General features: G+C 36.2%; 2 protein-coding genes and 1 long non-coding RNA gene across 4 annotated transcripts; 2 read left to right on the plus strand and 1 right to left on the minus strand.

Annotated features, from left to right (window-relative positions):
* Nucleotides 1-872: 872 nt before the first annotated feature.
* On the plus strand, nucleotides 873-3,114 carry LOC311085396. Its single transcript, XR_014606809.1, has 3 exons — nucleotides 873-1,383; nucleotides 2,301-2,333; nucleotides 2,865-3,114. It is a non-coding gene; the product is annotated as an uncharacterized lncRNA (long non-coding RNA).
* Nucleotides 3,115-5,229: 2,115 nt separating this feature from the next.
* On the plus strand, nucleotides 5,230-9,042 carry LOC311084607 (uncharacterized protein). 2 transcript variants are annotated; one of them, XM_084116764.1, is made up of 5 exons: nucleotides 5,230-6,310; nucleotides 6,461-6,582; nucleotides 6,879-7,042; nucleotides 7,134-7,266; nucleotides 7,947-9,036. In XM_084116764.1, exons 1-5 carry the CDS (start codon nucleotides 6,229-6,231, stop codon nucleotides 8,451-8,453), a joined length of 1,008 nt encoding a protein of 335 aa, XP_083972890.1. In that variant the 5' UTR covers nucleotides 5,230-6,228; the 3' UTR covers nucleotides 8,454-9,036. The 2 variants fall into 2 exon arrangements, with proteins under 2 accessions (XP_083972890.1, XP_083972891.1); XM_084116765.1 differs by having other exon boundaries at nucleotides 5,248-6,310; nucleotides 7,992-9,042.
* Nucleotides 9,043-9,044: 2 nt separating this feature from the next.
* LOC311084606 (uncharacterized protein) lies at nucleotides 9,045-11,250 on the minus strand. The gene is made up of 2 exons (XM_084116763.1): nucleotides 11,101-11,250; nucleotides 9,045-10,522 (listed from the first exon to the last, which is right to left on the minus strand). The coding sequence occupies exons 1-2, from the start codon at nucleotides 11,214-11,216 to the stop codon at nucleotides 9,316-9,318; spliced, it is 1,323 nt and encodes a 440-aa protein (XP_083972889.1). The 5' UTR covers nucleotides 11,217-11,250; the 3' UTR covers nucleotides 9,045-9,315.
* Nucleotides 11,251-25,567: the final 14,317 nt, after the last annotated feature.

Genomic DNA, 25,567 nt, shown 5'->3' on the forward strand with positions numbered 1-25,567 from the left:
GTGCTCGTCTCTTTTCTGCCACAGCTTTTATTATAATATTAAGTCATTATGTTTACACATCATCTATTGCAAGGCACTCCAAAGTTATAAATTTACTATACCAGTATTGAAATAGCGCTTTGAGGTTAGTAACAAACAACTATTTACAAGACTGTCCTTATTTGTGATTGATAGACGGGGTTCAGGCTTTTTTTAAGCGTATTTGCGAAAGAGGAAATTTTCCGCGTTCGTCCCTGGCATCTCACAATAACTGATAACCCAGCAAACACATTTACGTTGTGGCAACATCTGTGGCACGTTGCATTTCTGCTATGGCAACGTCGCTGTCTACGTGCTCGCAACATTGTAACAACGTAGAATTGTAAGACGTGACAGGGCTGTAGCAACGTTGTTGCGTGACATTCAGCAACTGAGAGACGACGTTCTGACAATATTTTTATATGCTGCTATATCCCCCATTTAGCATTTTGTTAGTTAATTATATACTTTTTATTGTTTATTGTTTATCTATATTATTATTTAATGGGGCTATCAACACCTCCCAGCAAGCAATAGCCGTCATTTCAACGTCTGGGTTAAATATAGACCCGATATAGTCCGGCTATGTGTAACCCACTTTTAGCCCAAATAACATTTAATCTGGATAAATGTATTTTTTTCCAAAATAACTTGTGAGATGTATGATATTCCATCATGTAAGCAAAGTCAACTGTGATTACAAGTTGTTTGGTTTGCTTTATTTTACATGTTATATGTGTAGGCTGTGCGTAGCCACGATTTAGCTCGTATTCAGACCCGGCTATTGTAGCCCACTTTTAGTCAAAACTGATTAATTGTAGTTTTTTGCCATGAAATGGTTGATATTCCATCATGTTCGCATTGGTAATGATATCTACAAGGTTCAATGTGTCATTTCACGACATGGTCGATCTGTAGTCATGATTTAGCTCCGAATTGGACGGGCTATATGCGGTCTGCTTTAGCCCACCTAATCAAAGCAATCTGGGCTACGGACGGTTTGGCTATAGCCCTGATTCAGACCAGCGATAGTATAAGAATATTAGTCTTAAATGTTTTCGCTCACACAGCTTAATGTTTGCTGTCACACATAAACATAACATTCATACACAATCTACGATATGACTGTCTTATCATTTCAAATTAAATCAAATGGCAATTGCATTTCTCAACCGCTAGATGGCACAATCGAAACACTACTGAGACATGACTACTGGGACTACTGGCATTGCGCGACTAGATCACTTTAGCCAGATCTCGCGATAAACATTTCTGCCATTTTCAGTTTTATTTTACACGAGGCAGCTGTCGGAGAGCAACGGGCGAGCAACACTCTGAAAACCTTCAAATTTCTACTTCGATCTTGTAAGTATGCGTGTTATTTTAGTTATGTTCATTGTTTAAATTAGTTAGTTGTTATAATGTGTAGAAACCGTGACATTTTAACATTACCATTTGCAGAGTAGCCTACTATTTTTTTCTCCAACAAGTTAACGTTACCTGCACGTGTTATTGCAACTGTGTGCCCTTAATCTAAAATGTATCTAAATTCAAGGTGGTAAGCATGAAACTATGAAACTTATCATTACTATTTTTTTAATATTATTAAAGATACCAATATATTTTTGTTATTAGATTAGAGTAAGAAATAATAGTTTTTGATTTAATGCAAATTTTCAAAGTACTTTACATAAAACTTAACAGCAACAAATTATATATATATATATATATATATATATATATATATATATAAAAAAAAAAAAATCCTTTCAAATTAATAAAAGGTAGTGGCAAACAGTAAAGTCTTTAAATTTGATTTAAAATAATTAAAATATGCAGCATACATTCAGTTTTCAGTGAATTTGTTTCAGATATGGTGCATAAAAACTGAATGCTGCTTCTCCATGCTTTGTTTTGACTTTGGGGATATAAAAGTAGCTGGCTACTGTCCCAGATGACCTGAGAGGTCTGCTCTGGATGGTTCATAATGCATCAGAAGATTAGAAATTTACTTTGGCCTTAAAATGTTAATTAATTTAATAACCAGCTGTAGCATATTGATATGAATTCTTTGACAGACAGATAGCCAGTGTAAAAACCTCAGAACTGGAGTGATGTAATCCACTTTATTTGATTTAAAGACACTGTTTATTGCAAATTATCCAGCAATCAGTCAACAAAGTACAGCAATTGAATATACAGGACACTTGTCAATGACTATCATTAAATGTCTTGTTACCAACATTCTTCAAAATATATATATTTTTGTGTGTGTTCAACAGAAGAAAGCCATACAGTTTTGGAACCAAGTGAAAGTGAGTAAATGCTTACATGATTTTTTATTTTTTAAGTGAACTACCCCTATTAAGTATAATATATTTTTATGTTCATTAGAGTTATATGAGTAAGTGATAAAGAATGATTTATAGGGATAGTTCACTTTGAAATAAAATTTTGGTATGTTTTAGCTTACCTCAAGGGCATCCAAGATGTAGGCGTGTTTGTTTCTGAAGTAGTTTCAATTTTGATATTTTTAGGTCAAACTGTTCTTGTCTGTCAGTCATATAATGCAGGTCTATATGGTCACTACCTGAAAGAGCATGATTTGTTATGATTTCTCTTACATCATGAGCGCCCTTTTTGACATGCCTACATTTGTAATTAAAAAAGTTTGGTCAGCAGGAAAAATTGTCTAACGAACAGTTCTGTTTAAAAATCCGTACTGAAATCGAACCGAAAGCCTCGTACAGAATACCATTATGCAGGCAAAAAAATGTGTGCTTGCACAATGATTGTCAACAATGCTTTTCTTGAGCAATAATTTTTTTCTTTTTCTCATTTGGCAGACGCAGTGATGACCAACTTTCCTTCGGCGACTGAATGGGAAATAAAAAATGCAATTTCTGGTCATTTTAAACAAGCACCAGGGAGAGCAGGGGGTGGTGGTGAAGGATATAAAGCTTACAATTAATTCTTAAAATTTTTAGTATCTTAAGTTGTTTTACATATTTTCCAATATTTTATTTGTTCATTTTTATGTTTGAATGTTGTCTAAGTTGTTAATATAATTGTTCTAAATAAATCCTTTATATTCAATTCAATTTGATGGATTTTCATTTATGAGAACCTGTTATATTTGAGTGAAAAGAATCCTTATGCCTCATTTTGTTGTTTATTACATGTATATGTAGTGTAATTGATGATGTCTATTCTTGGGCTATGGTTAGACGTCTATTAGATTTTCACTGACAGCCCAAATTCAGCCTTGTTTTAGCCTAGACCCATATTGCCTGTCTATTAGACGTATATATGTAGTCGTTTAATAGCTGTCTAATTGATGACTAGTCAATTCTTGGGCTATGGCTAGACGTCTATTAGACGTATAAATATAGTCATTCAATAGCTGTCTAATTGTCTATTCTTGGGCTATGGTTAGACGTCTATTAGACGTATATGTGTAGTCATTCAATAGCTGTCTATTCTTGGGCTATGTTTAGACGTCTATTAGATTTTCACTGACAGCCCAAAATTAGCCTAGTTTTAGCCTAGACGTCTGGGCTGTGTTTAGACGGCTATTAGACGTCTATTAGACGCAAAATTGCTTGCTGGGCTGCAAGTGTACACTTTGAAGAATAAAAACGACAGAAGATTTCGTTAATTCAACTTTATTAAAACTGCATAATAGAATCAAATTGCACTTCCAAAAGTAATACATTTGTGGGGGGAAAAAAAGAAATAAACGAATATACAAATTTATTTTAAGTATAATAAATAAACATAAAAAGCAAATGTATAAAATCCCTGTCGAACTCTTATTTTGAATTATTCTGTGACATCACATGTGGGCGGAGTCGGGGACATGAACGAACAAGTTTATATCTGCCGCTGTAACGAGACATCATTGTTTGTTTGATGTGTGTGCGTTCTTGACAACGTAAGTTTCCATCAATATACTTTAGATGAACATGTATGTGTATAAGTAGACGTGTATGTTTATTCAATGCTATTGTTGTTTTGTCGTTATATTTATGCATGTGCTAAGAAGATAGTTTCGATTAACAGACATTCACAAATAGACGATCACGTTCTGTGTTTATTGCAGATGCATATATTAACCATACTGATATTGATCGCTGAAATATTTGTTTGATGTTATCATTTATTATTCTATTTACAATTTGAGGGTATTTTTAAGTGATTTATCACGAGTAGGCCCATTTGATCTTGTTTAGCACCAAATCTGGTGGCTGTGTTCTGTTACTGGAGCAAGAGCTCCGCCTAGTGGTTATTAGTTTAATTTCATTTAATATTGCAATTCCCAATTCAGTGTTTCTTTATTACTGCAATATATATATTTGCCAGCATTGTATTTAAATATTTGATACTTTATTTAATTTATTTTTGTTATTCATTTATTTCAGAAACCACACACAATCACACTCATAAACCTACAAAGAACTTATGAATTTATTGGAATAAATCAATGCTTGGGAATTGGAGCTGTCATGAACTTCTTTGCTTACAAACCTTCTGATCGAGGTTGAGGATTAGATGTTTACAAACCAGTACATCTATGCACATACATCTTTAACAGCAAAGGCAGATCAGAACATTTAATAAACAAAACCGGGTCTGTATGGCAGACAGTAGCCGAAAGCCGGCCGATAAAGGTCGGTAACCGGGGAAACGTCCACATATCCAGAGGAGCAAAGAAACGAATGAGACTAAATAGCGGAAAAATCAAATTACAAACTAAACAGTGCAAACGAGGCTACATTAATCACGTTTGATAGCTGAGGTAGGCTAAACGCAATACTCGTATCCTTGCTCGATGATGAATGAGAACATAATGAGCCCAACAGGTGGTTGGAAATTAAAAGGCTGATTTTCCCGCTTCAGGGCAGTGACGAGTAGCCTACATTATGTAGTCCAGTGGTTGTCAAGACACCGTTGGCACAACCTTAAGCAATGGCCCTGAACGGTGGTTTAATGTCAACATTGTGACAACGATAACAACCTTCACTACACAACGTAGTTATAGTTACCTTTTGGCCATGTTGTTAAAACGTTGTTAGAAGGTTGGCTACGTTGCGCCAACGTTCTGTGTTTGCTGGGAACATACGTTGTCTAATTTTATACGCATACGAGCTTTCTGAACACGCTATGGGGATGGCTAGTGTGACGTCACGACATCACTTCCGTGTCCAAGCCGCTGCGTCTAATGTAAACACAATGGCAGTAGCTAAGGAACCGGTCACTTTTTTTACGGTGACATCGTATTTTGCGGACACCCCAAAGTCCGTGAAAAAGGGTTTGAACTCGTACAACTCCAACAGAGTTGTAAATGTTAGTGTGCTGGCAGGTGGAAGTCTGAAAGGGAAAGTACAGGCTTCAATGAAAAGTAAAGTTTACGAGGTTGAGGTGAGGTCCCGACTCTTGAGTGACTCGTCAAATGGCACAAATTTCTATGACTTTTGTTGTTTTATATGAGCATAAAACAAATTGTTAATCAAACATTAAGCTGTCGCCCTTTACCATAAAAAGATTGTACATTTGTCACGGTTCAAACGTTACAAGTTTTTAGTAGCTACCGTTACCTCGCTAACATAAGGCTGTCGGCCACCAAGCTAACTTTACTGTACAAGTGTAACGTTAACTATTGTACTTAGCTATGTTAGAATAAGTACCTATGGTTTGTTGACAACTTAAAACTCTGGAAAAGTATTGCTCGCCCAATACAGATTAGACGTTACCTAACTAGTTGTTGGCTCCACCTAGTGCAACACAAAGATAAGAAAAACCTTTATTGATCTCACAATTCACTTGTTACATTCAGCTCTCAAGAAAACACTCAGGGTGTGCAGAATAGACAGGAAACGAACAATTAAATAGTAAATATAGGAGGTATCTTATACAGTGACTACCAGACTTCAGGGGGCAAAAAGTATAAACAATAAAAAAATAAACATACTATAATAAAAAAAAGTTAGCAGTGCAGGCTTACAGAGTGCACTACAAAGCTTTGCCTCTTAGCATTGTTAAGAGTTTTTTGTGAGGGTTAGCAAAGTTGATTTCACTCAGGTACACGTTGAGGGACAGGAAGTGAAGGCAAGTTCTTGCTCTTGTGCCATCGGGAGGTCCAAGTGCCACCATGTTGCAGCCCTCCTCATTTGGGCTGAGAAGAACTTCACCCGCACGGATGTCGAGTGTATGTGGAAGAGGCCCACGACACCCAAAACAGAGCAAATCACGGCCAAGAAAGTGTCTGTGATTGCACCTTCCACATCACAAGGTTAGTTCTTCGAGTAACTTGGAAATATCTGTCATGCTTTCTGTTTTGTTATCATTGGAAAAACAATGACCATATGTTTTCTTTTCATAGTAAAATCTAAGCCTGGGTTAGATAGCAGTTACCATCATATCCTTTATGCTATTTTTTCAGCTGGAATTAAACGCCCTGTCACCCCGGAGGACAGAGAATGGGCATCGTCATCTCTGGCACAGCTTGACCGTTTTACAGGTCTGGGTTGGATATTAGCTCCAGAACCTCCTGCACTGCCTCAGGTTTGACTTGTGTTTTGTTGTTTCATGTCCTGCTTTATCAGAAACTTCACATGTACACAACATTAAATCAGTTACAAAGATTGACGATATCCCTAGTAAGATGGTAAATTTAGTTTGACATATCCACAGATTTAAATTGCAAATCAGACATAAACCTGTTCAGACTTTAATTTTAACTTTATTCAAACCGCGCATTTCGTACACAAGGCAACTCAATATATGTATGTCTGTGAACAATGTTGACATGAAGGGATCTAATTGTTGTTATTCTGATTCAATGATATTTGTTGGGACAGACTTTTGACCCCTGCCATCACGTCAAAACTTTTGATGGGATATTGGCCAACTCCGGGTATTGTGAGGACAAAGCTCAACATCTCCTTTCATCCCTTGCTGTGAGCCCACAACAAAAGGAAGCCATCGAGAGGGCCACAGTTGGGCAAACTCAGAATGACTTATGGTAATAATACATACAAGGATCGATTGATTTCATGTGTACTAAAAGTCATTAGTGACTGTGAGGTTAACTGTTGTGTGTTTCTTTATAACAGGATGGCATATCGCAAGAAGAGAGTTACAGCCAGCAACTTTGGTCTTGTGTTGGCGGCAGTGAAGAGGAACTCTTACCCTCCTTCATTATTCAAAACGCTGCTTGGTCATTACAACTTCAAGCAAGGAGCTCATGTAAGTGATGGACACAAAGTTCTTTTAACCCTTGGGTACTGTAATAAAACATATCCTTTAGTTATATTTGTTATATGCTATCACACTCCTGGATCTTCCAAAGACTTGTGAAAACATCTGCTTTGGCACATTACTTTTTCTGCAGCATCAAATTTTAAGTAATACTCCCCAGCAACTCCCATTATAACCACAATTTTTCATTCAACCATGACACTGCAGTGAAATCACATATGAAAGGCATTCACAAGGTTAAAATCCATTATTTAAAAACAAAAAAATAATTGTTTTGATCAGGTCTGAGCTTGATGAATAGTGTTTGGGGAAAAAAGGTTGATCAAATTTTTTTATCAGAGGTTTTTTCAGCTGTAATGGTTGTGGCTTTTAAACAGCCAAAACTAGGTTTGAAAGGGTTGTAAATTTGCCCACAGTGTATTTTAGACCGTTTACATTATTTTTTATCACATATTCAAAATTTATGTACAATTAAGTTTCTTCACCAAAAATGTTTTTACTCTCAAATACAGTGAAGGTTATTGTCAATTAGTTCTACATATCACCCTTTGGTGGCAGAAAAAACCCACATAGAGACCCTAGGGTAATTTTTAAATCAAACAAGTGTAAACAAAGATTGTACTACAAGGGTTGGGCTGATATTTCTTTCCTTCTCTCCCTTTATAAAGCACCTTGTGATGCCATTGTGTATGAAATTCCCTTTCAACCCCCAGGCTTGTGATTGGGGAATCGTTCATGAGCCAAAGGCTAAAGAAGAGTACATGAAGCGCACTGGTGTGACCATCCAGGAGAGCGGAGTGTTTCTCTCTGACAGTGGCCTGCTTGGTGGCTCTCCAGATGGGACAGTATCTGCTGACTGCATCATTGAGGTGAAATGTCCTTATGCAGCCAGAAACAAGACCATAATTCAGGCAGCAGAGGCAAAGGACTTTTATCTCAAACTGGATGAAGTTACTGGCCTACTGAAAATGAAGCCGACTCACAACTACTGGCATCAAATTCAGGGCAACCTGTACCTTACGGGAGCTGGCACATGCCACCTGGTGGTATGGACTCCGCTGGATGTTGTAATTCTGTTCATCCATAAAGATCCAGCTTGGGCAAACAACATTAGTGTTTTAGAAATATTTTATAAGGACATTTTCCTGCCCCATATTCTCTCCGATATTAAATGATTAACCCTGCATTTGTTTACATGTTCTAAATAGGGATGTCAGGATTCAAATATATATAAAAAAGTAATATAATAAAAAGTAAACTTATAAATAGGCAGTAGAATATCATTATTATTATTATTATTATTATCATTATTAGCAATACCTATACCTACCTAGCTAGCTATAAGAAAGCAGATTTATGTGGATGTTTTTGAAAGATCTATGTCTTTCCATGTGCTTACACGGTTCATGTCCATTTTTACGTGACAAACGCGGCTGCACATGATCCTTTTTTTTTTTAACTCTTCCTTTGGCCGCTATGAAAATAAGATTTTCACATTTAACTTATGAACCTGCCATTGACTTCATGCGTTTGAGTGGATTTATGGACCGCGGTTATTGTAAAAATCAGTTAATCTTGACATTCCTAGTTCTAAAGCATTATTTTCAGTTTGAATGTTGTAGCCTCTCCCAATTTGTATATATCAATATCTGTGCATTTGTACCAGTTAAAATGATGTTTGTGTGTTTTGTTGTTTTATTTATTCTAAAAAAGAAAAAGAAAAGCAGTAACATGCAGTTCAAATAAATTGAGTGGGAGCAACATAATCAGTGTGAAGACTTTTTAATTGTCTTGTTCAGCTTCAGTTGCATCCAGGCTGTCAAACGGAACAAAATTATTCATTCAGCTTATGGAGGATCAAACACAGTTGTGTTGATAATATGTATAACAAACCTTTAAAAAAATATAACATTTAACATGTGAGTTTAGGAAAATTGATTAGCAAGTAAAAAACAACATTGATACAGTTCATATGGAATACAGTTAAAGAAAAATTCAATGCTGATGATGGCATTGTGGCAAACAGTGAGAGGAAATTCATGCTATTTCACGGAGGATGGGTGTCTGTAAATTTGTGAGAGAAACACACACTTTCAGTATCTTGTTTGCATGCTTTTTATACTGGTACGGAATGTATGACAAAATGTGAAATGTTTTCAGGCGCTGAATAGAACGCTCCACATGAACTCTTGCACTGGCAATAAGTCTGTTGTGGTTGATTTCCTCCATTGTGAACTGTCCGTTGACAAGGAATGTTGGGATGTTCAGTGAAACACCTGCAGGTAAAATGTCACGAATAGTGAAGCCCTTGTCAGCCATCACCATGTCACCTGCTTCTAGCTGTTGAAGTACTCCGCAGTCTGCTGTTATTGCTTTGTCCGATGTGCTTCCACCATACAGGTCACTGGCGAAGGTAATGAATCCATTAGGTGCCACACCAATCAGAGCCTTAAGCGTGGTACCTCCTTTGTAATGACTGTACAGATGACTTTGGGTGTCCAAACTTTCTGTGTTGGACACAGGTACTTCAGTACAGTCGAGCACAATCCGACAATTGGGAAATGGTTGGAAGCAATGTGGCAGGGAGGTTTGGTTCTTGAATCTGGAAGGAATTTTGTTTTCCATCATGCCGACATACAAAATGTCATACAGGGCACTGGAGATGGTGATAAAGATGTTGGTGACTGTGGCCCGGCAGCAGTTAAACCTCACAGAAAGGTCAACAAGACCACAATTCAGTCGGAGTTTCATCAAAGTCAAGAGCAGCTGATCGATTAAGGGCATTTTTTGGACGTTCCAATCAAAGTGATACTGGAGATCAAATTTGGAAAGAAGGGTCTCCAAAAATAAGACTGTGGCAGCATCTGGCAAGCCAGTGTAATAGTTGACTATGTCTGGGTGGGAGGATATTTGACTAAATGAAAATGTTTGTTTTTGTTTCTCCAATTCTTTCTTCAGTTTGTCATTTTCTTTTCTGAGCATCTTATTCTCAATTTCAAGCACCAAAACACTTGAACTACTTGGGGTCTTCTGAGCAGTGTCAAGGTGACTTGGGCCTGGTTCAGCTCCTCCTTCGTCCTCTACAGTCGCCGGGAGCATTTTCTTTTGCCGTTTGGTCGGCTGGCTGATGTGAGGAAAAGCCTTTCCCTCATTCCAGGCAAACCGTGTGGGCCCCGCTGCTTTGCCATGTGGAAAATGCCATCCACAGACCCTTGAGTTGTAGTTAGGTGTGAAATCTTTACGCCTGGATAAAAGAAAAAAACATTACATAAAGAACTCTGTGGCGATAAACAAAAAGAAGTAGGTTCTGCCAGTGCAGAACCCTTGTCCCTCTCACCCCTGTTCCACAAAAGCAACACAATTTGGCAACTGTATATACATAAATAGTGACTTTTATATTGTTAATGGCTTCATTCTCAAAAATGTAAATACTGACTTTATTCTGGTAAATTGTCACGTAAATCTAAAAAAAGGACTTGTAAACGACTTAATTCTGTAAAATATTACGTATATCTCGTAATTAATCTCGTTCATTCTTGTAAAATGTTTGTTTTTTGTAAAAAAGTTTAATATCTTACAATATGACTTTTCATAAATAACTAGCTAGTTGATTCTCATAAATAACGACTTTAAACTCAGTCACATTAAACTAGTAAATGGCAACTTTATTCCCGTAAATAATGACTTTAATCTCGATTATTTTATGTGGCCCCACTCCATCGTTAACAGCAACAGGTAACGTTATCTCGGCTAACGTTTAGCGCAAATACTGGCGCTAGCCCGCACTTAAATGTATTTTTCATGGTTAGATATCCAGCTTACCGTATCAGTTTAAGCCATCTCCTCTTCTCGTTGTCATCCAAAGGAAAGCGGTAGTAACTAATCGTTTTATTGACATCATTTCTGTTGTTACAACTTGGGACACAGCACTGCACCATTCTAGCCCAATTCGGTTTGGACACGGAAGTGACGTATTTGGCTACGATGACGTAGGCACTAGCCATCCCTATAGTATCAGTGCTCGTCTATTTTGTTTTGTTAATTACCTCGTTAGTAAACCAATACATAACTGCAGCGCAGTTTGAATCTCCTCCATAGGCTACTTATTATAGATGTGTGGCGCTCAAAACTGATTACTGTCCGTCGCAGACAGGGAGGAGCAGTTGCGCACAGTTTACCTTCCCGGTACTTTAGACCGCGGTGTAAACGCAGAAAGCAACGGGTCTGGGGCAAAAAAAGTTCCTGGGACAAATTGTTCCGGGTAATTTCGGTGGAAACGCGGCTAATGACAGTAAAAGAAATGGACACAGCGACCCCATTGGATTCAACGGAGACAAAGTGAAGTCAATTAGAAACTCTTACTTCCTGGGGGTCGAGCGTACTGCGCAGACTCAAACTGAGCTTGACGACGTAGATGTGACGTGAGCAACCCGTCTGTCTTCTAGTAGCTGTGCCAAGAGAAATCTGAATCATTCCCTTCCGAAACTTGCAGAGACGGAGAGTGTGAGTAGGAGGTGTCCATGAGCTTGGAGCAGGAGAAACTTTTGCTAAGTATTCTGATTAATTATTTTGTCATTTTGCCTTCACGTCCCCCCCGATTGCCCGCGAGCTTCTCCTCCTGTCCATACGGTAATTCTCTACTGTGCGACAGAGAGTCGCGTGGTTATGACGCAATCGTTAGCCTATTTTTACAAAAATTGCTTCTACTGGGCCATAACAGAAGCTACAATGAAGCCTTTTATACATTTTCGTGTTTCTTTAGAAATAAATAATGGACAAATGGATTCTTTAAATGCCTCAGATGTGAAGTTATTCTCTGTCAAAGTGACGCCAAAATGAATGGGAGTCAATTGGGATGCTAACAGCAGGTGGGGGTCCGCTAGCCAATGGCGGCGCCCGGGGGGCGATATTTTTTTTCCCAGGATGGTAGGGGAAGACTCATGAATATTAATTAGGAAAGCCATCCCTGATTGGTCTTAACCCCAGTGACGGGTAGGTTTAGGGCGGGGTTAAGGGTAGATCATCTGACACCCAGTGGCGGGTAGGTTTAGGGGTGGGGTTAGGGGTAGGTCATCAGGCCAATCAGGGATGACTTCCCTAATTAATGTTCATGAGTCTTCCCCTACCGTCCTGGGAAAAAAAATATCGCGCCCGGGGGTACCTTCAAAATAATAGAAAACCCTCCTGGCAAATACAGCTACCACATTTATTCTGGGTGGGAATGTGATTAATCCCTCTAGTGGTCAAGTGTTGTTATATTTATTTCTGAGTGTTTAAATATCTGTTTTCTTTAAGTATTAGCGCATGTTGAAGTAAAAAGAAACGGAAACTATCTCAACGTTGAACTGGCAGGATTGTAGAAATGCAGTTAGGAGGTTGTTTACAATACAGAAGCATTATATGGGAACACATATAGGTTTGATGAAGGATATTATTTATGATTAGGATGGCAGCTATTAAATTTGTCAGTGTCAACACAAAGAACTTCGAATCATTTTTTTTATTATTTGATCAAAAATGAATGTTCTTGTGTACATCTTTTTTATTATTATGCTTGCAAACAATACAGAGATGACAAACAGGGTATACAATTTTGTATCAGAATTACAAAAATGTCAATACAAAATATAATAATATGTACAATGTCATCTGAAGTTCTTGTGTACATCTCCCTGAATGAAGCCGTGTTCACGTGACGTCATCTTGGCGGTATCAAAGTTAATATTGTCTTCCGCATGAACTGTAAATCTGCCTTCATGTCACTTTTCTTAGAAGTAGAAAAAAAGAAAAAAAACATCAGAAAATCTGCGAGTAAACAGTTTCAGTCCTGTGCTCCGTTCAAGAATGATTCCTAAAATAATGTGTGTTGTTGAGGAGACGTGCTGTAATTTTAAGTGAGCAGATTTTCACCTGAATGAAGATGATGATGAATCAGGTGAAAAGTCTCTCAGACACACATTGAAGGAGGAAACCGAGACATCAAACCAGAAGATCACAGAGACTGAGAAAAGCACAGAGAAGTGGACACTTTGACCTGTAAACAACAACCAATCCACTCAGAGCACCCAGGTAGCCTATACTAAATAGCAGAGTAGTAACATAATAGTAGCCTATTCAAATCCACTAGCCTACATATTTGCTAATAGGGATATTAATTTAATTAAAAACAAGTGGTTTGTATTATTAGTAGGATCAACACTTCTTCACCCACACCTGTGTTTTGTTCCCTGACTCGTCATCATCCTACAGAACTGGAGCAGGAGTGGATATCTTGAGCTGTCCTCATCACTGCATCTGGACTTTACCACTATCAAGGAAACTTAAGGTGAGATTTTCTATCTAATTATGATCTTGATCTCATTCTATAAATTTCTACCTTTGTTTTATGGACAGGACCACTGTTATAAAAAATAATAATAAATCAAGACTGATTGTACTTTGTAGTGTTTAGTTAGATTCTCGTCCATACTGATGAAAACAAAATAACTTAACAACTATCAAACATACATCATAAATTGTAAGTCATACATTGCATTTATCCTTAAAATTACCCAGACACTGGCAGGAAAATGATATGAGTTTTGTAAAGATATGACCCTGAGAGTGTCACACTGCTTAACTGCAGGATCACTGCATGAGTATAGACTATAACAAAATCAACGCACACAAAGTATATTATATTTTTGTTAAACACCAGTGCTGAGTTAAGTATATTTTAGTACAGCAGGTGTTCTGTAGAGCAGAAGTCAATGGTTTCATGTGAGCAGGAATGGAAAAAGTCCTTCAACCACAGGCTATACACAGACTATTCACACCTCAGACTGAGACGATCACAAACTGACATCTAACACACACGTCCATCAGCAGAAACACTCACGCACAAGCTGTCCATCCACCCAGCAGATCAAACCACATTTCTGTTCAGATGTGAATACATGAGACCACAGTGTTCATGAGTGTTCTGCATCTGTGTTTTTCATAAGATTACACGCATGGTCCCTTTAAGACTTAAAAAGTCAAACATGAAATGCTCCAATCAATCATATGATTTAATTGGTTAAAAAGGCAAGTTTGTTTGTGATTTTTAGGAGACCACTTCATTTAATACTTTAAATATTGATCCTGCTTTACGTCTGCTGGGACGTCCTACAATATGGTGATTCTCACCAAAAACTCAACCATAGACTCGGACTCGACGCTGGTCACACAGTTCGGTCTTGTACTTATAAAAAGACTGAAGTTTGTTCATCTTCTCATTGTGATTGGTGCATAATCCACATGATCTTCATCTTCAACTTTCTGTAAAAACACAAGAAATATAGTTTTACAAAGTTACTGTATATAGTTTTTCTAATAACATTTATCAGCACTGCATGCAAACTTAAACATCTTGAGGAAATTACATCAAACATCATCTTCTATATCAGTGGTTCTCAACCGGTTCTGCTAACATGTTAATCTGATACAAGAACTTAAATTTATTAGGTTTAACAAAACATCATTTGTTTAAATTGGCTTGTTCTAGTCTTGCTGTACAAACCATTAATTGTTTAAATGTTTTCCTCAATGTAATTACAATCCTTTATAGATGAAGTTTAGAGGTCCTGCAGTCTTTCAGTGTTTCCCAGTTGCTTTAAAAATGTATTACATTTCAAATGACTGATTGCTTGCTAAAAATGTAATCTGTGATGTGATCCAAACAACACAATAGGAAAATAACAAAAGTCTTTCTTGCATTGATCATCTTATGGCTTTTATTAAACATCTGATTTGGTGCTGTTGTATTTGATGGATCATTATACAGTCAAAAACACAATTGCATCTGACTCACTGCTGAAATAATACAGAGAAACACAACATAACTTAATAATACATTTTCTTACCGTTTTCTGCGCGTTTCTTTTGTAGAACACTGGTTCAGCGTAAGTGATCTCGTCTTCACGAGTCTCGACTGTTTCAACAATAATAGATGCATTAAAACAACAAACCTCAATACTAATTACATCTGATTCTTTACAACATACTGTATGTATTATTATTATTATGGCCATCAGAGTTAAAGCATAAATGCACACATTTCATTAAATGTTTAACACAGCCCTTTTAAAAAAAATTACATTAACAAATTTCTTTCGACTAAATTGAAATTTGAACTATCACCTTAAAATTAGAGATACATGTTTTTACACATCATTTATAAATCAAACCCAGGCAGGAAATTTAAGTCAAATGCATTCTTTGTTTAGTGAAATTGATGCTCAACAAGTTGAACAAAAGTAATCAATAACTAATAATAATCAAATAATATTTTAACTTTAGCACCAGCTGCATCTTTACACGTCACCTTCATTTATATAGCGCTTTCAACAATATAGATTGTTTCAAAGCAGCTTTACAGTGACAATAGGAAATTATGTAACATGTACATGGAATAATTATGGAAAATGTAAAATTATGTTCGTAAAGTGGAGAAAGCTTTTGTATTTTTAATCTTTTGGTGAAATTTGAGAAAAGAAGGATCTGTTTTTTTTTTGTCTTTTATTATTTTGGTTTCTTTTCATATAAATAATCTCAAGGGTGTTAACTACAAAATAATGACAAATATTATTTTTTAATTATATTTAGGGTTATCAGTTGACTAAATATTTAGAGTGTATTTTAGGGTGTAAAGTTTTGTTTATTATAAAGTTTGTTTAAAAGCAGTAAATAACACTTGCCTTCCCTGTCAATTTTTCTACATTTCCTGCAAATCCAGAAGATCCCGAATCCTGCAACAATCATCAGAGATCCAGCAGAGATCAACACTATCAGAGACACTGACACTGGAGGAACTGAAGAAGAGAGTCATTAGTGTGAGTGAATCTGTAAATACACACATCTATCATCAGTGCTGTGGTACCTGCACATGTGTGACAGAGTGTGTTGATGTCCAGATGTGTGGTCTGGTTGCTGATGGGATTGTTCAGCACACAGCTGTAGGTGTTTTTATCCTGATATTCCACCTCCATAGGTAGAGAGAGACTGATGCTGAGATCACACACACTGATGCTGGACAATACACTGATTCCTGCGTACCAGGAGAGAGTCGCATCACACACATTCAACACTGATGAACACACCAATGAACAATTTGATGATGATGATGATGATGAAGAACAATGTGAAGAGTTACTGATGATGACAGGAATAGGCAGACGAGCTGGAAAACATGAGAGAATAAAGATATATATGGGTAAATTTAAACATAAATCTTATTTTGAGAGTAGTGTGTTCACTCTCAGTAAGTGTATCTCAAACTATAAGATATTTCAGTGTATAAATATTTAAAATAATATTCTGGGTTAATTTTAAGTTAAGGTTAATCTAATGCAATTTTGACAGTGTTGATTGCCACAAAAATGTATTTCCATTTGTCCACCAGAAAAGCAAAAATCTGGGTTACAGTGAAGCACTGAATGGTGGGGAAGCTTGTTTCCGTCACGGAATTAAATAATTTAAAAGATCGATTTTCTCACAATTACAAGTTTATATCTCGCAATTCTGAGAAAAAAAATTCTGAATTGTGCAATTAAACGGGGCAATTACCATTTACATTTTTTATTAAGTGGCGGAAACAAGTTTTCATAGAATGGGGCCGATCTGTAAATGTTAAAATACTCAGTTTTAAAAGTACAGCCACATGATGTGAACAATGTGTGTGTGTTAACATGGTTTTAGTGTGAAAAATCACTTGCTAACCTTTTGCCCCCACAATACTCCATAAACCTTAAACTGCCTTTAAAAATGCTGAAGTGTTTCTGAAGTTTCCTTTAAATCCTTCAAATTTTGGCCTCATTCACATTCCTTTATAAATGCCTCGCTGTAACCTTTTTCTTTGTGGTAATTGACACAATGCTACAAATGCTGTGGATTGAGTTTTACTTGTAAATTTGTAAAGGATGAGACAAATGATCTCGACAAACCATAGACAGAAACACTGAATGTTTTTGATGACAGTTTCATTCCATTTAACTCTAGTTTATAAACTCCAGCATGTTCAGTTGTGGTGTTTGTGATGGTCAGAGATCCAGTTTGATCGTCCAGCTTCAGTCTGTCTCTGAATCTCCCATCAGGAACATCATCATATGTGGAGAAGATTCTGTTCTCTTTGCTGATTTTAGCTATCAGAGACTTTTCAGCTCCATATTTCCACAGTATGTCTTCGTCTTCACGTATTTCAGTAAGATCAGTGTTAAGAGTAACAGAATCTCCCTCCATCACTGACACTGACTGTATTTCATTTGTTTCGGCTGCAAACACTCCTGATGAACATGAACAGAAAAATAACAGATTAAAGCTTTTGTTAGTTTACAAAGATTGAAATCAGTTTGTAACCTTTAACAGCAACAAAGACACGAAACAATATGAAAAGTCACAAATATGAACAGACAAATTTGAGGGAATTAATAATGTGATCTTTAAAATGATTTGCTGTAGAGCAAAATAAAAATGATATGATGAATTAATTACAGCTTGAAAGTTTAATTACAATAATTAATTCAATAGATTTGGTATTATTGAATTCCCATTACATTTGTAGTTGTCTATGATTACTGCAGAAGAATTCAAAATTATTTAAATTATATTTTGAAAAAGTGCTGGGGAGGATTTGCATTTGTAAACATTGAAACATGATTTCTAAACCAACAAGAGAGATTTGATCACAGTGGATGAAAATAATCTAATTTGAACCGCCACAGGAGTTTATTACTCTGATATGTGAATAAACAACACAAATAGGTTTATAACTCACCGATCAGACGGCAGAAGCACAAACAGAACAAAACAAATATGTGAAACATTTGCAGCTGTTCAGTGAAACGCCTGATCTAATAAGACTATCAATGAACGCACAACAGATCTTAACAAACACAAGCTTGTGAATCCTCCCCCGACAGAGTCTGACCCTCCTAATGCACACACACACACACACACACACACACACACACACACGTAACATATACATATGTCATATAAACACTACATTTCATGGTAAAATAGAGAGTAACTCGTGATTTAAAATTGTTGTATATATTTATTCACTTAATTATAGTGTATGGGGAAAAGTACAACTTTAAAACCGTTTATGATCTCATTGCTTCTGAGTCAAACTGAAACCTGCTGTGGGTTATTTCTTTCTTTCTTCTTCTTTTTGTGTGGTTTGATCAGTTGGGTGGACGGACATCTTATATGTGAGACTGGGCATTCAGTGTGTGTGTGGAGTTTATTTATGTCCTGCCAGGAACAGCTTTAAAGGAGAACTCCGGTCAATTTTAAAATTGAGCTCATTTTTTTGTACATTTGGAGTGCTGTCAATACAGAGAACAACGACAAAAATCGGTGTTGCCTACACCGTGTTATCCTCTTTTTAAAATTTGCACCCTGTTGACTTCAATGGGGCAAGTTTTAAACCTGCTTTTAGCCTCTTAACATCCTTGATGTGTCATTACAAGTGCCCAGGTCATGTGAGTGATTCCTTCAGAGTGAACACGAGTGAATCTGACTGCAGTAGATGTGAAAGATATGGATAAAAATGTTAATTCAGCCAGCGCTCGTACCTGTATTTACATCCTGTTTTCGGTCGAAGTCCATAGTAATCGATTGTCGAGTTCACGCGCATAGGTTTAGTACCTATGATCACGCACATAAACTCAACAATCGATTACTATGGACTTCGACCGAAAACAGGATGTAAATACAGGTACGAGCGCTGGCTGAATTAACATCATTTTTATCCATATCTTTCACATCTACTGCAGTCAGATTCACTCTGAAGGAATCACTCACATGACCTGGGCACTTGTAATGACACATCAAGGATGTTAAGAGGCTAAAAGCAGGTTTAAATATTGCCCCATTGAAGTCAACAGGGTGCAAATTTTAAAAAGAGGATAACACGGTGTAGGCAACACCGATTTTTGTCGTTGTTCTCTGTCTTGACAGCACTCCAAATGTACAAAAAAATGAGCTCAATGTTAAAATTGACCGGAGTTCTCCTTTAAACTTTAATCTACAGAAACATGATGAGAAACTGTTTCACGCAGAAACAGAAAAACAATAGAAACAATGATCATATTTAACACTGCCATCCACAAGTTTAGTCTGTAAAAGGTTTTTTTTAATAAAAACTAAAAAAAAGAAAAAAAAAAAAAGAAAAAGAGAGCTGCACAAGAGCTGCAGTTTTGGAGATGCTCTGACCCAGGCGTATAGCCGTCACAATTTGGCCCTTGTCAAACTCACTCAAATCCTCACGCTTGCCCATTGTTCCTGCTTCTAACACATCAACTTTGAGGACAAAATGTTCACTTGCTGCCTAATATATCCCACCCACTAACATGTGCTGTGATGGAGAGATCATCAGTGTTATTCACTTCAGCTGTCAGTGGTCATAATGGTATGACTGATCGGTGTGTGTATATATATACACTTTCACATTCTAAAGGTTGTTCTCTCAGTCCTTAGAAATATGAGTGTCTATGTTTGAAAAGCTTTTTATTTAATATAGCGTACTTAAGTTGTGGTGGAGCTGATTTTTGAAAGGTTAATTCCTGGTTATGCTCTAGTGTCGGCCTTGTCTTATGGTGGTTTAATAAAGTGTGATCAGTCACGTGATCATTCACTGCTGGAGTCACACACACGCCAAAGACTAAACGGTAGACTAAGAACTGCAAGTGAAAAAAATGGCTCAAGTTGTTGAAAATAATGTTTTATTGAATTTTGGTGGATTTATTATGTGAACCAAACCCATCTGTCACAGCACAGATCAGAGCCGTAAAAAACTAAATGAAATGACAAAATGTGTAGTTAATGTGTTTTGCCTTGGATAACAGCGCTGTTATAATACTGAAGAAATAAAGTTGTTTAACAGTGTTTCTCACTGATGAAAACTACAACCACTGATCATCTGCATGATGCCATAAATAATATACAACAGCGAGTCAGACATTGAATTTATTCTTAAAATGAGACTGACAGACAAAAACAGGATATAATCTTTATAAGAATAGTGTGCTTATGAAGTTTTGGCTCCTCTTGCTGGTAATAACTATTGAAACTACAGTAACACAAGCATATCAAAGCATGAGTATAAGGTCATGAATATGTGGATTCCCTTGAATACCAATAGGCCTAATAATTTCATATTTCGCAGTGACTGTATTTCACAGTTTGATTTCAGATCACCTTTTAAGGTTTCCAGGGCTCTCTTTCACTTCTTGAGTACAGGTGCTGGTCATAAAATTAGAATATCATCAAAAAGTTGATTTATTTCAAGAATTCAACTTAACAGGTGAAACTAATATATAGACTCATTACATGCAAAGTGAGATATTTCAAGCCTTTATTTGTTATAATTTTGATGATTATGGCTTACAGCTTATGAAACCCACGAAATCAAAATCCCATAAAATTAGAATATTACATGAAATCACACAGTAATTACACAGTGATACCATGGTCAATGAACCAGGTTTTGGTTCTTTTGGCAGTGTGGGCAGGTGCAAATCTTGCTGGAAAATGAAGGAAGCATGAAGTGCTCTGGAAATGTCCTGGTAGACGGCTGCGTTGACTCTGGATTTAATAAAGCACAGTGGACCAAAGTCCTCTTTTCTGATGAGAGCAAATTTTGCATCTCTTTTGGAAACCAAGGTCCCAGAGTCTGGAGGAAGAATGGAGAGGCACACAATCTAAGATGCTTGAAGTCCAGTGTGAAGTTTCCACAGTCTGTGATGGTTTGGGGAGCCATGTCATCGGCTGGTGTTGGTCCACTGTGCTGTCCACTCAATGCAGCCGTCTACCAGGACATTTCCAGAGCACTTCATGCTTCCTTCAGCAGACAAGCTTTATGGAGATGCTGACTTCATTTTCCAGCAGGATTTGCACCGGCCCACACTGCCAAAAGAACCAAAACCTGGTTCAATGACCATGGTATTACTGTGTAATTACTGTGTGATTTCATGTAATAATTGGGCCATACAATTTACATAATAAGTCCTTGTGTTACAATGCAAAGTCTGTTGAAGTTTTAGGAGAACATTTCATCATTCTCTGAATATCTCACTTCAAACCCGTCAGAATGATCCGGCTGTTTGTCCGCTGGGATTTTCTGATTATTCTCAAAGGAAAACTAGAGGGAAAGACTCAATCCTGCTGAAAATGAATCATCTTCTCATGCTGACAGACACATACTCCACAACACTCTCCTCTTCTGCTCTCTGTAAAACACATCACACAATATATAATAAAGTAATTTAAATGAAAAATAAAAATAAAATAATCAGGCTATGTCAAGGTTTAATAAATAAATAAATAAATAAATAAATAAATATTGAAATGTAATAATATTAGCATGAACTGCACAGGTCTGTGTTTCCCAAAAGCATCGTAAGCCTATTGATCGTAGAACAATTGCCACCAATGGTCTCTATGATAAACTTACTCTTAAAATGCTTTTGGGAAACGCAGCGCAGGCCTAACTGTGTTACATCATAACCATAACACAAGATGAATGAGAAAATTGACAATTTTGTAAATGTATAAATAACAATACAAGGGTGACATGAGTTTCATGAATGAATTTGTGTCTGAATACAGAAGAGTTTGAGTTTCTTCCTCCCTTTAAAAGTGAATATGTTTTTTATTGTTTTTTTTTTTTTGCACAATTATACAGTTGTATTTTATTCATTTTTTATTAACACTTTTAGAAGATTTTATTTATTTATTATAATATTAAAATATCCTCCAATCTTTTAGTGTTTCTCAGTTGCTTTAAAATGTAAAAATGATTTTACAACGTGTTTTTAGGGCTGGAAGAGTCTACTTTAATTATAATTGTTATTATTGTTATTTGTTATAATGCTTGTTAAAAGCAGCAGGAAACACTTGCCTTTTGGATCAGTTTTTCTGTGTTTCCTGCAGATCCAGAAGATCCTGAATCCAGCAACAATCATCAGAGATCCAGCAGAGATCAACATTATCAGAGACACTGAGACTGGAGGAGGAGAAGAAGAGGAAAAGAGAGACGGTCATTAGTGTGAGTAAATCTGTATATACACACATATATCATCAGTGCTGTGGTACCTGCACATGTGTGACAGAGTGTGTTGATGTCCAGATGTGTGGTCTGGTTGCTGATGGGATTGTTCAGCACACAGCTGTAGGTGTTTTTATCCTGATATTCCACCTCCAGAGGTAGAGAGAGACTGATGCTGAGATCACACACACTGATGCTGGACAATACACTGATTCCTGCGTACCAGGAGAGAGTCACATCACACACTTTCAACACTGATGAACACACCAATGAACATGATGATGATGAAGAACAGTGTGAAGAGTTACTTATGACAGGAACAGGCAGACGAGCTGAGAAAGATGAGATTAATAAACAGAAATATGGATAAATCTACAGTGTTATTTTTAGTTCATTGTGTTGATGAGCAGTGATTGTGTCTGTCATCTCAAACTATAACATAATTAAACTTTTCAATATGTAAATATCTAATAAAACAAGAAGTAAAAGAGGAATTACATCTCGACTCACCATAAACAGAAACACTGAATGTTTTTGATGTCAGGTTAGCTGTAGTTATCTCTAGTTGATAAACTCCAGTATGTTCAGTTCTGGTGTTTGTGATGGTCAGAGATCCAGTTTGATCGTCCAGCTTCAGTCTGTCTCTGAATCTCTCATCAGGAACATCATCATATGTGGAGATCCCATAAGTTCTACTGGTTTCAGCTATAACATACTTTTCAGCTCCATATTTCCACGCTATGTTGTTGTATTCTTCATGTATTTCAGTAACATTAGAGTTTAGAGTGACAGAATCTCCCTCCATCACTGACACTGACTGTATCTCATTTGTTTCGGCAGCAAACACTCCTGATGAACATGAACAGGTTTTCAGATTAATTCTCATGTTGGTTTAGAAAGTCTGCTTTTAACATCAGCAGAGACTACAAACTAAATGAAATGTCACATAAACTAACAAACAGACTTCAGTGAATCAATGATTTGATATTTAATGTGTTTTTAAATGATCTGCTGTAGAACAAAAACATAGCCTATAATGAAAAAAATTATAATAAAATAATTTTTAATTGTTTGACTTTTGTAGTTGTTTATGATTACAGCAGAAGTATAAAATGTTTTAAATGTTTTTTGTTTTGTTTTTTTATGGGAGGATTTGCATTTGTAATCATTGAAAGTAAAATACCTAAAACATCAAGAGATTTCTATCACAGAAGATGAAAATAATCTAATTTGAACTGCTGCATGAGTTTATTACTCTGATATGTGACTAAATTACAGAAATGATAACTTACCGATCAGACGGCAGAAACACATACAGAACAAAACAAACATGTGAAACATTTTCTGATGTAATAACACTAGCACAACTGATCTAAACAAACACAACAGAAGTAATGTGAGCAAGACCTCCCCCGACAGAGTCTGACCCTACTAATGCACACACACACACACACACACACACACACACATACACAGTAAAGCTGCTTTGAAACAATCTATATTGTTAATAGCGCTATATAAATGGTGACTTGACAGACACAAACGCACACACACATATACACACACAAACAAACAAACACAATACACACTCTTACACACAAACGATGAACATTATTTAAAAAAAACCCTTGCTGGTCCTCAAGTTCCCAGTTCCCATGCACTGCGGCAGGAATGAATGATGTAGTTACTGTGAGTGAATCTCATTGTTGTTACTGTTACTCATTATGAGCCGCTCCTCGTCTTTCCAAAGTCTATTGAAACTGAGTTATTCCAACTTTAGTTTAATAATTGGTTTAATAGATTTAAAATGTTGCATTCAAATTGCACACAATTACATGCCTGACTGTGTTAAATATGTAAAAATAGAAGAATATTTTCTGAATATTGGATTAATTACTTTTCATGGTAAAATAAAGACTAACTCAGATTAGACTAACTAATATATATATATATATATATATATATATATATATATATATTAGTTAGTCTAATCTGAGTTAGTCTTTATTTTACCAGAGCTGTTAACTCTCCACATTTTCCCTATATATATATATATATATATATATATATATATATATATATATATATATATATATATATATATATATATATATAGGGAAAATGTGGAGAGTTAACAGCGTGTCTGATCTCACAGTTTTAGTGAGGTTTGGAGTCAAACTGAAACTTGTTGCGGTCGGTTTTCTTCAGAAATGTGGTTTGATCTGTTGGTGGACAAACATCTTGTAGGTGAGAAAAGCTATTTTTTTGAAGAGCTTCTTCCTGTCATGCTTTTAATCACACAAACATGTTGAGCATGTTGAGAAACTGAGGGAGAAAAGCAATAAATACACAATGATCATAGAACACTGCCATTCAATAGTTTAGCTTGTTAAAGTTATTCTTTTTTTGTTTTAGAAATTGATACTTTTATATTATGCAAGTAGAAATACACACATTGAGAAAATCGCCTTTAAAGTTGCCCATTTCTATTGGCGATAGTGCTGCATCCACTCACAAAAATATATTTTTTTATATATTTAAGGTGGGAAATTTACAAAATATCTTCATGGATCATGATCTTTACTTAATATCCTGATGATTTTTGGCATAAAAGAAAAATCGTTATAATTTTGACCCATACAATGTTTTGATGGCTATTGCCACAAATATACCCATGCGACTTATGACTGGTTTTGTGATCCAGGGTCACATATAGTATTTATTTAAATTAGGCTATTATTATTATTATTATAAAAATTTGTTTGTTTGTTTATGATATAACTAAAGGTATATTTAGTCTAGGCATTTTCTAGAAGTTTATTTACTAGAATCTCACATTGGTGAATGACTAGACGTTGATATTATTATAATAATCCCAGGATAGTCAAACTGTAAATTTGTAAATCAATTCAATGTTTTTAATTAAAGTAATGGAATTAATTTCCAGTGGTGATCTTCATTAGGGGTTTAAGGTTTAGTAAAATGTGCAATGGTCTCTTGGTTGTATGAATGCAGTGTATGAGTCAGGATGTGGTTTATAAAGTTTTTGTTTATGTCTGAGTGTGTGTTTGTCTGAGAGTAGAAGTGTGAATCAATGATGTTCTTCTGCTGTTTGTTTGTGTGTTACATTTACCCTGCAATACAAACCCAGCAAGTAATCAACTAATTTTAAAAGCATTTATTTAATAGGCCTATTGCAGTGTTCGATTTGTGTCAAAG

This window comes from Abramis brama, assembly GCF_963993115.1.
Source record: "Abramis brama genome assembly, chromosome: 6".
Taxonomy (NCBI): Eukaryota; Metazoa; Chordata; class Actinopteri; order Cypriniformes; family Leuciscidae; genus Abramis; species Abramis brama.

Coding starts and splice junctions, on each gene's coding strand:
- LOC311084606 (XM_084116763.1), bottom strand. CDS start 11,216: ATGGTGCAGTGCTGTGTCCCAAGTTGTAACAACAGAAATGATGTCAAT. Junction 10,523..11,100: donor AGATGGCTTAAACTGATACG/GTAAGCTGGATA, acceptor TCTTTTATCCAG/GCGTAAAGATTTCACACCTA.
- LOC311084607 (XM_084116764.1), top strand. CDS start 6,229: ATGTGGAAGAGGCCCACGACACCCAAAACAGAGCAAATCACGGCCAAG. Junction 6,311..6,460: donor TGCACCTTCCACATCACAAG/GTTAGTTCTTCG, acceptor CTATTTTTTCAG/CTGGAATTAAACGCCCTGTC. Junction 7,267..7,946: donor ACTTCAAGCAAGGAGCTCAT/GTAAGTGATGGA, acceptor CCCTTTATAAAG/CACCTTGTGATGCCATTGTG.